General features: G+C 38.5%; 1 protein-coding gene across 1 annotated transcript in view; it reads right to left on the reverse strand.

The window, feature by feature from the left end:
- Positions 1-7,041: 7,041 nt before the first annotated feature.
- The window catches only part of tgfbr1a (transforming growth factor, beta receptor 1 a), a 75,980-nt gene continuing 67,284 nt past the window's right edge, over positions 7,042-15,737 (reverse strand). Inside the window, 1 exon segment of the mRNA NM_001037683.2 lies at positions 7,042-7,803. Within this exon segment, the coding sequence (NP_001032772.2) occupies positions 7,678-7,803 (126 nt within the window). The 3' untranslated portion in view covers positions 7,042-7,677.

Consider the following 15,737-nt stretch of genomic DNA (forward strand, 5'->3'; position numbering starts at 1 on the left):
AGAGTGAAAAAAAGTTCACTATAAAAGTTGGCCTTCTCCAAGATAAAGAACTTTTTTTTCTTTATTAACATGGATTTCAAATTTACAACATACAGACAATAACAAAGCTATACTTAGTAGACATCCTTAAGCATTCTTATTCTCAGTATTTCATCTCATCATGAAACTAATTCAACTCGGCATGACCTGTGAAAACTCTACTCTGAATGACAACGTGACATTGAGAAAAATAAAACAAGGCTTTCTCACGACTCCCAAACATTAAAAGTATATGGAGAGCAATACAATACTAGCACTGACAAAACAAACAAACAATGCAAACCGCTTTCACTTTGTACGAATCAAATGAACAAACCGTTATGTACACCGAGGTAAATGATTGGTCCAAAGAGGTATAATGCTTTGACATGAGTTATGTTTGGGTGTTGCACTGTAGTGTAAGATGTCTGCTTCAACGTGACTGAAACCCCCCGAAATAACTTACATTTTTTTCCACCGACAATATTGTAGGCACTGAATATAAAAAGGCTTCTGGAATGATTCATATGACAACGTTTGTTCAAAACCTTGGAATGAACAAGAGGTATGACCTTCAACTATCAGGTAATAATACAGATTCCTTCAGTATGTGCGAAGTTGGAGCTACCAAGAGTTTGTGATTTCCTTAAAAAAGCGAGGCACTTGTATTGCACTGGAGAACACAGTGAGATTGCATATCACAGCGTAACTCTTACTGGTGGCTTCCCACATCATTTCCTGATGTTTTGTGCAATTGATTGATTGACTGATTGACTGATTGGGTTCGTTACAGTGTGGGTTGCAGGACGTTGTGGTGCTACTGTAGAGTGACAGTGACCCTATTCCTAAACACACATTGAAAATACTGCACAAGTCACGTTTCCTAATACAGTTGACGCAAGAAAATTGGTAAAAATGGCTGAAATTATGTAGGCCTCTACAGTAAACTAGACTTCTGATTGAATCTTTGACTAGTAAAATATACTGAAGGCAGCTGGTGATTGTTGGAGATGAAGAACTGAAAATTCAGATTATTTACTCTCATGCCATTCCAAAACTGTGCTTCTTTTTTAATCTTTGCAACACAAGTATTTTTTTAAAAATCCATTCCATTCAGTCCACTAAACATTCATCAAATTTGAACTTTAATGCTTTAAAATGTTCATGAACCTTTAAAGTTCCTGAATTTTACAGATGGAATTGACATTGATAGAGCATTTGAGTTCAAAAGTCTTCTGAAGAGATGTGATAGCTCAATTTGTATTGATTTCTGTGACAAAGATGTTCTTCATGAACAGAAATCAATGAGGTTTTATAGAAAAAGAGAAGAGTACATCATCTATGTTTCAAGCCAATTTTAGCCAATTCAAATGCTACTTGATTCAATGGATGTTATCAGTAGCTGATGCACTGAAAAAAAAATTCAGATTCCTTGGATTTACTCCTTGGATTTACGTTAAGTGGTTGTAAAGAATTCATTTGTGTTGAATTTAAACAAACAAATTAAGTTGAACATTACTAAACTTAATTTGTTTGTTTAAATTCAACACAAATAAATTGTTTGCAACAATTCTGAATGCAACACCTTTTTTCAGTGTAGATATAGGCCAGTAGGGACGTTCTGGGCCTACTGGTAGGCTCAGAAAGCTGTTATCATCCATCCACATGGTTAATCAGCTATAGATTGCATACTGCTGCGGCCGGAAGTTAATGAGAATTATTTATATTATTTATTAAATTTCCCATTGATTGATTTTTATTAATGTCTACCAATAACCCAACCCTAAACCAAACAGTCACAGTGATGTAAAAACAGATCTGAATCTGGAGTCTTCTCTATTGGTATAACTGATTAACCATGAGATTTATTCATATAACTTCTTAAATTTCCCATTAATTGTATTTTATTAATATCTACCCCAGCTCCAACTTAACCATCACAGTAATGTAAAAACAGATCTGGATCTGGAGTCTTCTCTATTAGTATAGCTGATTAACCATGTGGATGGATGATAACAGCCTTCTGAGCCTACTAGTAGACGCAGAAGGCCCCTACTGGCCCATATCTATCAGCTGATAACCACTGATAACGCTCATTCAATCAAGTGATAGCATTTAAAGTGGGTGCAAGGTTTTGGTTGAATAGACAAAAACCAATAAGATTTCATTCAAAAGATCTCATAGGTTTTTGAAGCATCAGTTTTAGTTACATGCTTTTAGATTTAACTCCCAACAGGTTTGGAGAAATTGCTTTTATTTAATTAAAATTTTTTAATTTGTCTTTTGAATATGAGCAAATCTCTAGAATGTCAAACATTTGGCTACACTGGCTTTAAAAAACAGTTTGAAGTGTGTTTTGAAAATAAGTGTCAACGTTTTGATCACAGACTTTTAAAATCTCTCAGGCTTTATGAAAAATATCTGTGTTTCGAAGACGAGTGGATGTTTTTCAAAAGATGGACAGATGTTGCTCTGGTTTCTCAAAGATGAGCACAGGTTTTGAAGTGTCAAAACATTGGCTACAAGTACTTCTAAGCAGTGTTTCTCAACCACAATCTTGGAGGACCACCAACACTGCATGTTTTGTATGTCGCCTTTGTCTGTCACACCCATAACAGGCCTTTTAGTCTCTGCTAAAGAGCTGATGATCTGAATCAGGTGTGTTTGGTTAAGGAGACATGGAAAATGTGCAGAGCTGGTGGTTTTCCAGGAACGTGGTTCAGAAACACTACTTTAAAGGGTTAGTTCAACCTGAAAATATTGAATTACTCACCTTCCTGTCATTCCAATACCAGATGACGGTATTTTAAATGAAATCTGAGAGCTCCCTCATCCTTCATAGACAATCAAAATCCAGTAAAGTAACCAAAAACTGTAAAATGACTTTGTTTTTCTGTTTAATGGCTCATATCAGGGTGCGCGATTACTCTGGGCCATACAGTGCTTGTCTTCTCGAAGCTTCGTGTGATTACAGTTGAACAATTAAAGCCACATGGAATACTTTGACAAAGCTTTTGGTTCCTTTTTTGGGTCGGGACTCTTGTGGTCTATAGAGAATGAGAGCTCTCGGACTTGATTTAAAAATGCTTAATTTGTTTTCTGAAGATAAACTCAGGGGATTGGAACGACATGAGACTGAGTAATCAGTTACAGAGTTGTCATTTTTGGATGAACTAATTCTTTGAAACGATTCATTTAAAACCTCAGACCTCATTTAAAAGGTCTGCATTTGCATTTTGGAGATGAGTAAAAGTCAATGGAATGACATGAGTACGAGCAAATGATGAAATTGTTCACTTTTAGGTAAACTATCCAATTTTCCTGCCCTCATTTTTAAATAGTGTTAAGATTTCATCTGTCTGGACTGTTAAAGATAAAAGACACCCCTAAAGATCCTTCCTGCTTTATATATGGCAGACAGAATAAAGACACATTTCTCTAAAGTGTCTATAGACTTTCTAAAAAAAAAGGAGAGAAATGTTGGGAGATGAGAGTTTGATGAGAGACATAAAACACATTCATTTACTCTCAGTGCTCTTTTTGCCTCAATAATAAAATAATCAGTAATCAATAAAGGAGCACTTATTGCTTAGCTTGACCAAATACAGACTGAGCGACACGATACATCCACAAGATACACTGCGGCTTAATGACTACAGTGTCTGCATAATTATTGTGCAAGTCCTAATTCTGATCTTTTTTTAGCCCATCACTCATTAGCTTTTATTAATTTTGTAAAATGCACTAATTCACTCATTTTCTAAGTGATGATCATTTTTAAGTGAAAAAAAAGCTTTATACTGAGATATGTAAATTTTTTAGAGATAATTTCGTTTTTCCCCTTTTCTTTTTACAGCTACATTAAAAAGGTCTAAAATGACAATTCTGTCAACATTTACTCATCCTCCATTTGTCAAAAACCTGCTTGAGTTTGATTCTTCTGTTGAACACAAAGAAAAAATGTGATGAAGAATGTTAACAAAAAGCAGCCATTGATTTCCACAGTATGTTTTTGTATATTTCCCACTATAGATGGCAACAGATGTTTTTTTCCAGCATTCTTCACAATATATTTTTTTGTGTTCAACAAAAGAAAGAAATCCAGAACCTTTTGAATGTGAGCAAATGGTAAGAAAATTTTAATTTTTGGATGAACGATCCATTTAAGACATAATCAATTCTCACTGGGGCAGCAGACAAAAAGTCCAGGTTGAGAAGAAAACATTTCAAGAATTAAAGTGAAGAGTCAGGGGTTAAACCATTAACCAATGAACTTCATTAGCACTATTTTGCAGAAACTGCAGTGTCTAACAGTACGAGTTGTCTATAATCCTTACACATGACCCCAAGTTTCCTAAAATGTTCAAGTATAAGAACAGCAAGGTGCTGAGGAAAATGAGCCTTCATGACTGACAATGGACTTAAAATGAACTCTCAAAACCTACAGCCAGATTCTGAAAGATGAATTCTTCAAACAGTGTTACATGAGAAAATGGAGATGCTAGTCACTTTATTTCCTAACCCTGAAACATTAAAAGCTCCTTTTTAAATGATCGTTTTATGGTACTTATCACTCATTAAGCAAAGGTCATGCTTCAAGATTCACTAGCTTTGTTTCTGAGAATAACTGTACTTCTTGACATTCTATATAGACCGCTGGTCTCAAAAAATAGTAACAGTTTCTAAAGTACTGCATCTTTCTTGTAGGCATTTAATGATTTTTTACTTTTTATTGATATCTTCATCTCTATCTCCGAAAGGATACTATTTGAAGAGTTAGTTCACACAAAAAGGAAAGTAATGCCAAGATTTACTCATCCTGAAGGCATCATAGGTGTACTTGACTTTCTTCTTTCAGTCAAATCCAAACTGAGTTATTTAATAAATATTATACATTATATATATATATATATATATATATATATATATATATATATATATATATATATATATATATAATTTAAATCAGAAGACCAAAACTAGTCCAATAAACTGCATTTATTCCTAATTTAAAATGATGTTGATTCATGAGTGCAAACTAAGAAACACAGTGAAGAGAGACAAAACGGTTTATGAAGTTTTAAATGTGGATATTGTTCTTATAAACCTCCCGAAGCCATGTTAGGAACTATTTATTATGGATGGATTTATTGGACAGCTTTTTAAAAAAATAAATAAATAAAATTACCTGGCCATTGCCTAAAAAGCCAAATCGAATACTCACAATAACATCAACTGGATTTGACAGAAAAGGACAGTCATATGCACATAAAAAAATCCTTTTTGGGTAATCTAAACCCATTAATAGCACATCTGAATATAGGGCAGCGCTTCTTGTTGTCAAAACAATTATACACCACTTATCATGATGTGATTCATGATTAAATACGAAATGAATAGTAGTTATTAAGATTAATCTGGGTTGTAAGTGGTAAATGTGCTTGGGAAAATGTGATCAGAATATTAACTCGTACTAATTATGCACACGCTATGTATGTGTGAAGGTCACATAGAAAACAATCAAAATGGTGTCTTGCACTGATATAAAAACAACATGTAAAGCAAAATTAAGCCTGGATCACTTAGCTTGAGGAACGTGTACAGGCTATCCCCCAGAATATCTTTTGGGTGAGTAAATGACGACCATTTTAATTTTGGGGTGACTAATCTCTTTAAAGTCTCAGTGTGCATGAATGGAAACTGTTAATTATTGTAGTGCAGACAAATCTAATCAGATATGATCAACAACACCATACTTTCCTGCCTAAAAAACACACAGATTAGAGCAGATGCGCTGTAACTGAGTTGGCCTTTGTACAAGTGGCTTTCATGAGTGACCCAGACTGTTTTTTTTTTAAACTGGTCCCATCAGGCGGCATTGCCAGCTGCTTCTAATATGCAGAAAGGATGTCTATGATGCCCTCATTTGCTCTCTGTCATTAACAATGACCAGTCCACCCCAAAATTTCATCATTATCTGAATATCCCAAATGTGTAGGAGTTTGATGTTAAACATAAAGAAAGATATATTGGAGAATGTTGGAAAGCAGCAGCCTTTGACTTCATTGTATTTTTGTTCCTAACTTTAAAAAGCGATTCACTTCTTTTGTTAAAAAGTGAGTAAACCCAACAAAATTGGGAACTGTTAATTTAAGTAAATGACTCACTTTTTACAGTGTACTATGGATGACCCAGGCTCATTGGAAATACTTGCCAATGTCTACAATCATGTGAAACATGACATAAACTGACATTTCACTGCAGCTTGTGATGACAAATCCACTAAAGGGCGCTGTGTACATGTTTGCAAATCTCAAATACTGGGATAAGTTATCTTATAAATGCTATTTACACGTCCTTCCCGTCCACTGTCCATGAGAAGTCGAGCCTTGTTGCGCACATATCACTTTGCGATCGACTGACCCATCCCCTTCCCTAAACACATCTGATGGTGTTTTCAAAAACAAGCATGACGAGAAAACTTAGCCGCATAGCTTTATCAGGATTTTTACATCCTCTTTTTAACCATTTAATAGAACTGTCCTTCACTGGACTCAAAATCGGATTTCAAGAAACTGACCACGCTGGAGATGTCGTCTATACAGAGATAAGCAGGTGAGTCAAACACATTAGATTACAATCCATAGATGGATTTAAGTTGCTTTTGAAGCATTTATTCAGTAACGTGCAATGAATTGCACAAAAACAATCCTTTATTCCTAGATGTATGCCTCTGTAATTGTCAGTAGTCTGAAAATGAACAAATGTTGCTAGCAGCATAGCGCCCGTAGCATTTGTTTCACCCAGAAACTGCAGGCAAACATTAGTCGAAGCCCATTTTTGCAAAAAAAAACGTAGCCCAGGGGATGTATTTCCAATGAATCTAGGTTTACAACAGATGTCAATGGATGCTTTTTTCCCACCACTATTCTTTAGAATATCTAGTTTTTGCATTCAACAGAAGAAAGAAATTCAGTTTAGAATCACTTGAGTGTGAATAAATATTAGGACACTTTCTTTTTTGGGTGAGCTATCACTTTAGCATTGAAACTACTTCTGTGTAATGAGACGAGACTTCAGAGTCAATGTTAGCAGAACATGATCATTTTCTGATTTCCTTTGCAAACAAGTGCTTGATACTAACAAACTTCTTTTTTCATCAAATGTGAGTTATTCAGAACAGTGGCACTTTCTGGGACTAAAAATAAACATATATACACACACACACACACACACACACACACACACACACACACAGTATGCCTGTGTGTCTGCCTACCTGTGACTGCACGAACGAACAAGTATACGTAAGCAAGATATGTACATCTATAGACATCAGGCTATATACAGAAATAAGTCAAGTCCAGCTTGCAAATCACATAAATGACACTGAATGGCTGTCGGTTGAGTTGTTTTATTCACTCACCGGTTAAAGCATGAGTGACTGATTCCTAGTAAAGGTTGTCTGAGGTGATTTTGCATGTATTTTTTTCATAGACTAATCCTAATCCTAACCTTAACAGGGAAGAGCACCAATTAAATCTGGTCCTTCGGAATCCCTGATTGAGGTAAAGCTCCTCAGAGGATGAAGCTCTATCGCTGAGCTCTCTGGATGTGTGGAGCGAGCGGACAGGCAGTGGAAAGATGATGAGTTTGCCTTTATATCTTGATGCCCTCTTGTTGACTGAGCTGGGACAGTGACTTCTTGACTCTCAGCGCGGTGAGACGAGCGCCTCCATTGGCGTACCAGCATTCTCTCATGATCTTGGCCATCACACGCAAAGCCTGTGGACAGATAAGAACATCAAAACCTTCAGCTATGGAAAACACTACGAGACTACTTGACAATTCTCTGTTTTTTGGATTCACATTTTGTTTGAGTACTCTTATGACTTATGGTTAATTTAATATTGATTTTACTGTATATACATGCTCAGAGTAATGTTTCAACCAAATTAAACTGTAGAAAGATAATGAAGTATAATAATGAAGTCTAATTAGTAAATGTTAGTTAATGCATTAAAATCAGCGGTGAAAATAAGGTTTATTACAACTGAAATGTATTATTTAACTAATGAATAAAAGAGTTTCACTTGTAATAGGATTATGATTACTTTATAACACATTATCAGACAATAACCCAAAAAAATCAACATCACCAAAGATTAATAAAAGCTTTTTAAGTCTAATGAAATATTCTAACGTTAACATTTGTAGTCTTATTGTAATGTTTAGTAACTGAATTTTCAATCAATAATTTCAATCCCATACCTAATTAAACTAGAAAAATAGATCTTTTTTTAAAGCTGTATAATTGTGATAAACACATCTCTAATTTTCTGTCTGCATTCTCAGTCTCTCCTATACACGCAGTAAAAGAAAGGGCTGCTGTAAATTAGGGGATCTTCTGCAATATATTTCTATTGTTACTGAATATTAAAAATGTATTCAACATTGATGACAGTCAGGAAATTTATTTGGATGAGCATTTGTGTCAGAGTTAAAAAGGTCCTGCACATGATGCCAAATCAAGTTCAATATAAAATTTTTCAATATACAGTTGAAGTCAGAATTATAAGCCCCCCTGAATTATTAGCCCCCCCCCCCCCCCCCCTGTTTATTTTTTCACCAATTTCTGTTTAACGTAGAGATTTTTTTAACACATTTCTAAACATAATAGTTTTAATACCTCATTTCTAATAACTTATTTATTTTCTCTTTGCCATGATGACAGTAAATAATATTTTACTAGATATTCTTCAAGACACTTTTATACAGCTTAAAGTGGCATTTAAAGGCTTAACTAGGTTAATTAGGTTAACAAAGCAGGTTAGGGTAATTAGGCAAGTTATTGCATAATGATGGTTTGTTCTGTAGACAGTTGAAAAAAAAAATAGATTAAAGGAGCTAATAATTTTTACCTTAAAATTGTTTTTTTAAAATTCCTAACTGCTTTTATTCTGGCCAAAATAAAACAAGACTTTCTCCAGAAGAACAAATATTATCAGACATGCTGTGAAAATGTCCTTGCTTTGTTAAGCATAATTTGGGAAATATTTAAAAAATAAAAAAAGATTTAAGAGGGGCTAATAATTCTGACTTCAACTGTATATACACAATTAAAGGGAAAATTGCCACTATTTAAAATGTATCATTGAAAAGCATCATAAACACATAAATTAACAAATAGAATGCAAAATTTACCACAAAAGATGAAAAAAAAGTTACCTTTATTTTTTTAAAGTTTTATGTAATAAAAATAAACTATATAATAAATTTGTGTTATAAATTGTTTTTAATGCATTGTCCCCACAAATATTATTGGTTAACATGATGTCCAATTGTATGATTAAACCGTCTGTAAAAAAATATGTTAGAAACCATTTTTCTGCAAACAGGAATAAGTATTCTTACAGTTCAGATAAATATTCATAAGGTTCAAATAAAGTCACTATCACTAGAGTGAATAAAAAAGTAACAAAATGTATTTAACTAAAACTTAAAGAGTTCACACTTAGCTGATGATTGATTATAAAGCATGTTTGGTATGCTGTCCCAGGAGAGAGCCCTGAGCTCAGAAGATACTCAGAAGATAAATGAACCACCAACCATACCAGCATATGGTTACGCGGTGAATGCCCAGTACTAAAACACTCATATACTGTGATAATTTGGTTTACCCAATTCACCTATAGCGCATGTCTTTGGGCTGTGGAAGGAAACCGGAGTACCCGGAGTAAAGCCCACGTGAGCATCGGGAGAACATGCAAACTCCACACAGAAACGCCAACTGGCCCAGCCAGGACTCAAACCAGCGACGTTCTTGCTGTGAGGCAACAGTGCTAGCAACTGAGCCACCATGCCACCCTGTCCTGGATTATTCTAAGAAAGACAGGGAGGAGTAGGGATGGATGGAGAATTCTTCACGGCGAAGATGACTAAGGTAAGGAAATCTGGATTTTTATATGCATTTGGATTCATCTGATTAGTCAATCATATGATAGCTAATGTGGCATCAGTGGTCAATCATAAGCACACAATCCTCTCAAAATTAGTTTATAAATAAACCACTTACAGAACTTAAATCTAGAAATAAGCTATAATTCAATGTACAGAAGCGCTTCTGAAAACCCAGCTTTATCAAAAAATTATGCTGTTTATGAATTAACACTGCAAACAAAAAGGTTATTTGGCTCCTAAAGCTATTCAAAGCTATTCAGCCAAAGATTTTATTGTAATTTTCAAGACCATAAATTGAATCTGCAGACTTGGGCAAACATAAGTGTTCAGTGCAATACTTACAGTAAGGTCATGTAAAGAAATCCCTATAAGGCTAACATGTGAAAGAGCTCATATCATTTAGCTGCTTCAGAAAAGCCCCAGAATTGAGTTGGAGATGATATGTTCTCATTGTAGTCGTTTAATGCAAAGAACCTGCTGTGAACAATCTGACGTGGCCTTCTCTCATCCTTTACACTCAAATGAACCGTCTAGACAGCTTTTTCTATTAAATGTACCTGTGTGTATAGAAAACCTTTAACTTAAAGTATTTCGAACTTTCTTACGCAAGGCGAGCAGGATCTTTGGGTCACATCAGAACTGAATATCATCCCACTTCTTCTTAATGTGTCTACATTAGGGCTGTGAAACGATTACATTTTTAAAAAACATATAATCATTTGAAACTTTTTAAAAAAAATCTAATTCAATTACAAGATTATTTGATCTTATTAATCTTCTTTAATCACAAATAAATATTGGCTGAGATATTTTGCCCTAATATAATATTTGAAATTATTTTCAATGAAATTTAAACAGATATTATAAAAACAACTTACTTCACATTTTTATCCAACATTTGTGTAACTGCACACAAAATTCACAGTTTGGTACATATTTAGGTTAAGTCATCGCCACAGTGAAATAAACCACCAACTTATCCAGCATATGTTTTACAAAGTGAATGCCCTTCCAGCCGAAACCCATTACTGAGAAACACCCATACACACTCACATTCACACACATACACTATGGATAATTTAGTTTATTCAATTCACCTAGAACACATATCTTTAGACTGAGGGGGAAACCGGAGCACCCAGAAGAAACTCACATGAACACAGGAGAAATTGCAAACTGCAACTGACCCAACCGGGACTTGGACCAGCTTCTTGCTGTTAAGTGGCATTGCTAACCACTGAGCCACCATGCCACCCTTAATGACTTTTCAACAACAAGAAAAAATCTTTATCACTTTGAGTCAGACAATGTTTATTTTCCCACAAATCGACCTGTGCAAGACATAAGAGTTTTAGTGGTCCAGGGTCACATTTATTAACAAACTGAAACTAATGATATCAGAATAGAAAAGTAGTACAATTTATGTGGAGTGTCTGCTATTCTAAGGTAGTTTCTGAGGGATCGATTTCATTTCCTACATTTGCTCATTACTTTGTACCCACAGGCAGGTGTTTTTGTTCTCTCTCTCTAACCAAATAACACCATAAATGTGACAAATGAACAGTGACATATAATTCATAGAGGCAAATAGGACATATTACAGATGGGTAGGCATAATGCTCACTTGCGACAGTGCTTTCTGGTGCATGCAGCTTTTGGAGATTGGTGGATGAGTAAACGAGTGTGCGCTTTCAGACTCAACTGGCTCTATGGGGTAATCACTTTTTTCCACATGGATGCACTCTTAGAAATAAAGGTACAAAAGCTGTCACTACTGCAGTACTTTTTAAGAAGGCAGACTACTCTGAATATTCGGTCTGAAATAGCATGGAAGTGTGGCTTAGTAATACGAGTAATTCCTGCATGCTGTCGGCCAACCACTAAGCATAGAGTAGTCGCTTTAAAACAAAGAGTGTGAGAAAGTTAGACCAGCGATGCTTGCATGCATGAAATATTCCACATTATGACAAGTTCTGCTTGCTACATAACTGAACACGTGTTAGATATAATACAGTTTTTCATTTGGAATTGTGGTATTATAAAGTACTGTAAAGGTTTCTAACTGGCGAATGACATGATCCAGCGCAGGGATTCTCAACCAGTGGTCCGCGGCCCAATAGTGGGCCTTAGTGATCCAGCAGATATCAATATTATACTATAATTTTGGGGCTTCATTAATAACATGCTATATTAAAATGATTAAATAATGCACTTTCTCCTGTTCTCTCCTTGATTACTTTAAACTCAGCGCAAAAATAGCCTCATGATTGAATCTGCAACTAGTATACGTAAGTCTGTTCATTCACAAAATATCCGTGAAGTGAAAGTCTCTCTTTGTGTATTTTTGTGTGAGCTATTTAAGTTGCCCTGTGAGTTTTTTATAACGGACACGCGCCCATACAGGAGGATCTAGCGAGGCTCAATGTTGTTTCTGCCATAGACTATAAAATAAACTTGCATATGAGCTTCAGACCCGCTCTGGAGGAGCTGTTCTCTGTTCCTGTCAGTGATCTCCCAATATTATCCAGCTGCAAACTTAACTACCATCAGATTGACGTGTTTCAACAGATTTAGGGTGTTTAACATTTGTCTGTATATTTTTAAATAGTAGATATTTAATAGTAGATTCAGTCGGTCCAGTTCAAAGCAGTAGCTGGTCTTTTGCAATCTCCCTGCAATCTCCCAATATGTGTTGTTTTAATTAATAATATATATTTGGTAAATAAAGGTACAAATTATAGTAAGTATTATAAGTATTATAGTAAGTATTATAAGTATAGTAAATAAAATTATAGATTTTTTATAAAATGCTGATAATAGGAAATAATAGAAGGCATAACAATATATATTTATTTGTTTTTATTTGTTAATAAATAAAGGTTTAAATGAGCATTTCATACAAAACATTTTAGAGAAAATGTAAGACATGTGGTCCTTCAGAAATTGATTGGAGAAGGAAGTGGGCCCCGTGGTGAAAAAAGTTAAGAACCCCTGATCTAGCGGGTTGTCTACTGTAACCTTTAAAGGGTCATGAAACACCAAAACACATTTTTTGAGCTGTTGACAGTCGTATATGTGTCCCACACTGCTAAAAACACTATTAGGACACCTATATTTCACTAAAAAGTGTAAATTGGTTGTTTTTGCGTTATTTCAAGCAAATTCGTACTTCCGGTTTGAAACAAATTTTTGAAGCTGCGTCACGGCCATGACATAATAGCGTTGTATTCCAGCGTGCAGACTGGACGTCTGTGCCAGAGTGAGTCATATTACGTCTTACAGTGTGATGCATTAATGCATGAGTAAGGCTTGGTTCAAACCAATCAGCGCGCTCTATTGTGCAACTTCATTAATATTCATTACTGTCAGAGTGTAGACGACAGAGACGCCACGTTGTGTTGGCAAAACAAGCGTGAAGTGTTGCTTTTAGAGTTTGCTGCAGTTAAGTTTTGTTTTCATTTTCTCTCTGTGAGAGCGCAGCTGGCGTCACGTGTGGATTAACAGTGTATGCGACGCGCAACAACAATAACTTACATGTCTAAGGAGGATTATTGTTTACCTGAGAGCTGTTCTCATCTGCAAACGCTGAGATCCGGATTCGCTTGTAGTCTTCTCTTAATAAAGACGCGGCTCTAGTTGCTGTGGATTGTCAGGGTTCTGCCACTCTGATCTTGTAAATTCTTGTTTTGGTGGCAGATCTCGGACACTACTCGTGTCTGGTCCTGTTTCTGTCTCTGTGTGCGCGCACGCCGTCGTGGGTGTACACAGAGTGTGCGCGCTCCTGCTTGACGCGACCGCGCGCGCGCTCTGCGTCCCTCAGACGCGTGCGCTCTTGTACTCGTGTTTGTGTTTTCGTCTGTCAGCAGCATGGTGTTTCATTCCCAGCGTCTCAGTCTTGTTAGTTTCGGTTTTGGTCGGCGCTGGGATGAAGCATGCATGCTGCATGTGTGAGCGCATGGTGAGTGTTTTCATTCATCGTGTGCTCGTGTCTTGCGTCTTTTGTCAAAGCACGTGGCTCGGTGTTTACATTGTGGTCACGTGCTTTTGTCGTGTGCTTCAGTGTTGTGTTATGTGAGCGCATGGCTTGTATGGTCTCTCTGTGTCATGCGCTCTCCCGTCTATTGTCTTGTCCCACCCACCTTGTTACCTTGTTTGTAATTATTATTTTCACCTGTCCGCCTGTCTGTTTATTGGTTTGTCTTTCCTATTTATTCTCCTAGTGTGCTCTGTTCTGTGCTGGTCCGTTATTGATTGTTCCCTTCCCTGTTGCTGATTTCCATTCTACAACAGCGGTTTAAAGTATTGTCTTGAAAAGTTCCAGATCTTGTCTAGTTGAGTGTGTAATATAATGTTGTGTTTTTCCCCACATGGGGAGATTTGAGTTTTGTTTTTGTTTTATTTTTTCATTAAATTCTTCATTTCCTGCATTTGGGTCCTCGCCTCTTCATCACCCCCATACCCTGACAGAACGGACCAGCCAGAATGAGGACCCAGCGGAGTGAAGATGGCTCCTTCGCTAGCCGCATTACTAAGTTGCTGCATTTGCAGTCACTGAAACAGTGTGGCTTAAATTTGGAGGAGTTTGCGGAGAAATTCCGCAAGGCAGCTGAGGGGCTGAATTTTAATGACTGGCTGCTTATGACCCACCTAAATTTTGCTCTGGACAAGCCCCTTCTTCCTCTGCAGATCCAGAGAATGGTGGGCTGGTCATACCAGCAATTTATTAATCACATGGTTCAGCAGCAGGAGAAAGGGATCCTTCAGGAGGAGAGGATCTCTCGCACCACCAACAGCGCCGCCTCCCAGCCCATGTCCAGCCCTCATGGGCTGACCCGCACTCAGAAGCGGAGGTTAAAGAGGAAGACCTCTGCTGCAGTGTCGGCTCCAGCCCCAGAGCGCCCTCCAGTGTCGGCTCCAGCCCCAGAGCGCCCTCCAGTGTCGGCTCCAGCCCCAGAGCGCCCACCAGTGTCGGCTCCAGCCCCAGAGCGCCCTCCAGTGTCGGCTCCAGCCCCAGAGCGCCCTCCAGTGTCGGCTCCAGCCCCTGAGCGCCCTCCAGTGTCGGCTCCAGCCCCTGAGCGCCCTCCAGTGTCGGCTCCAGCCCCTGAGCGCAGCTCAGTGCCGGTCCCAGTCCGGCTCCTTGCCCTGCTGGCACCACCCAGACGTCTTGCCCAGCCGGCCCCAGCCTGGCTTCTTGCCCTGCCGGCGCCACCCAGACGTCGTGCCCTGCCGGCATCAACCAGACGTCTTGCCCTGCCGGCGCCACCCAGACGTCTTGCCCTGCCGGCGCCACCCAGACGTCTTGCCCAGCCGGCCCCAGCCCGGTTCTTTGCCCTGCCGGCGCCACCCAGACGTCTTGCCCTGCCGGCGCCACCCAGGCTCTTGCCCTGCCGGCGCCACCCAGGCGTCTTGCCCTGCCAGCGCCACCCAGGCGTCTTGCCCTGCCGGCGCCACCCAGGCTCCTTGCTCTGCCGGCGCCACCCAGACGTCTTGTCCAGCCAGCCACAGCCCGGCTCCTTGCCCTGCCGGCGCCACCCAGACGTCTTGCCCAGCCGGCCCCAGCCCGGCTCCCTGCCCTGCCGGCTCCCCACAGGCCTCTAGCCCAGCCGGCTCCCCACAGGCCTCCAGCCCAGCCGGCTCCCCACAGGCCTCCAGCCCAGCCGGCTCCCCACAGGCCTCCAGCCCAGCCGGTTCCCCACAGGCCTCCAGCCCAGCCGGCTCCCCACAGGCCTCCAGCCTCAGCCCAGCCGCCTTCAGCCCTG

Source organism: Danio rerio, chromosome 2 (assembly GCF_049306965.1).
Source record: "Danio rerio strain Tuebingen ecotype United States chromosome 2, GRCz12tu, whole genome shotgun sequence".
NCBI lineage: Eukaryota > Metazoa > Chordata > Actinopteri > Cypriniformes > Danionidae > Danio > Danio rerio.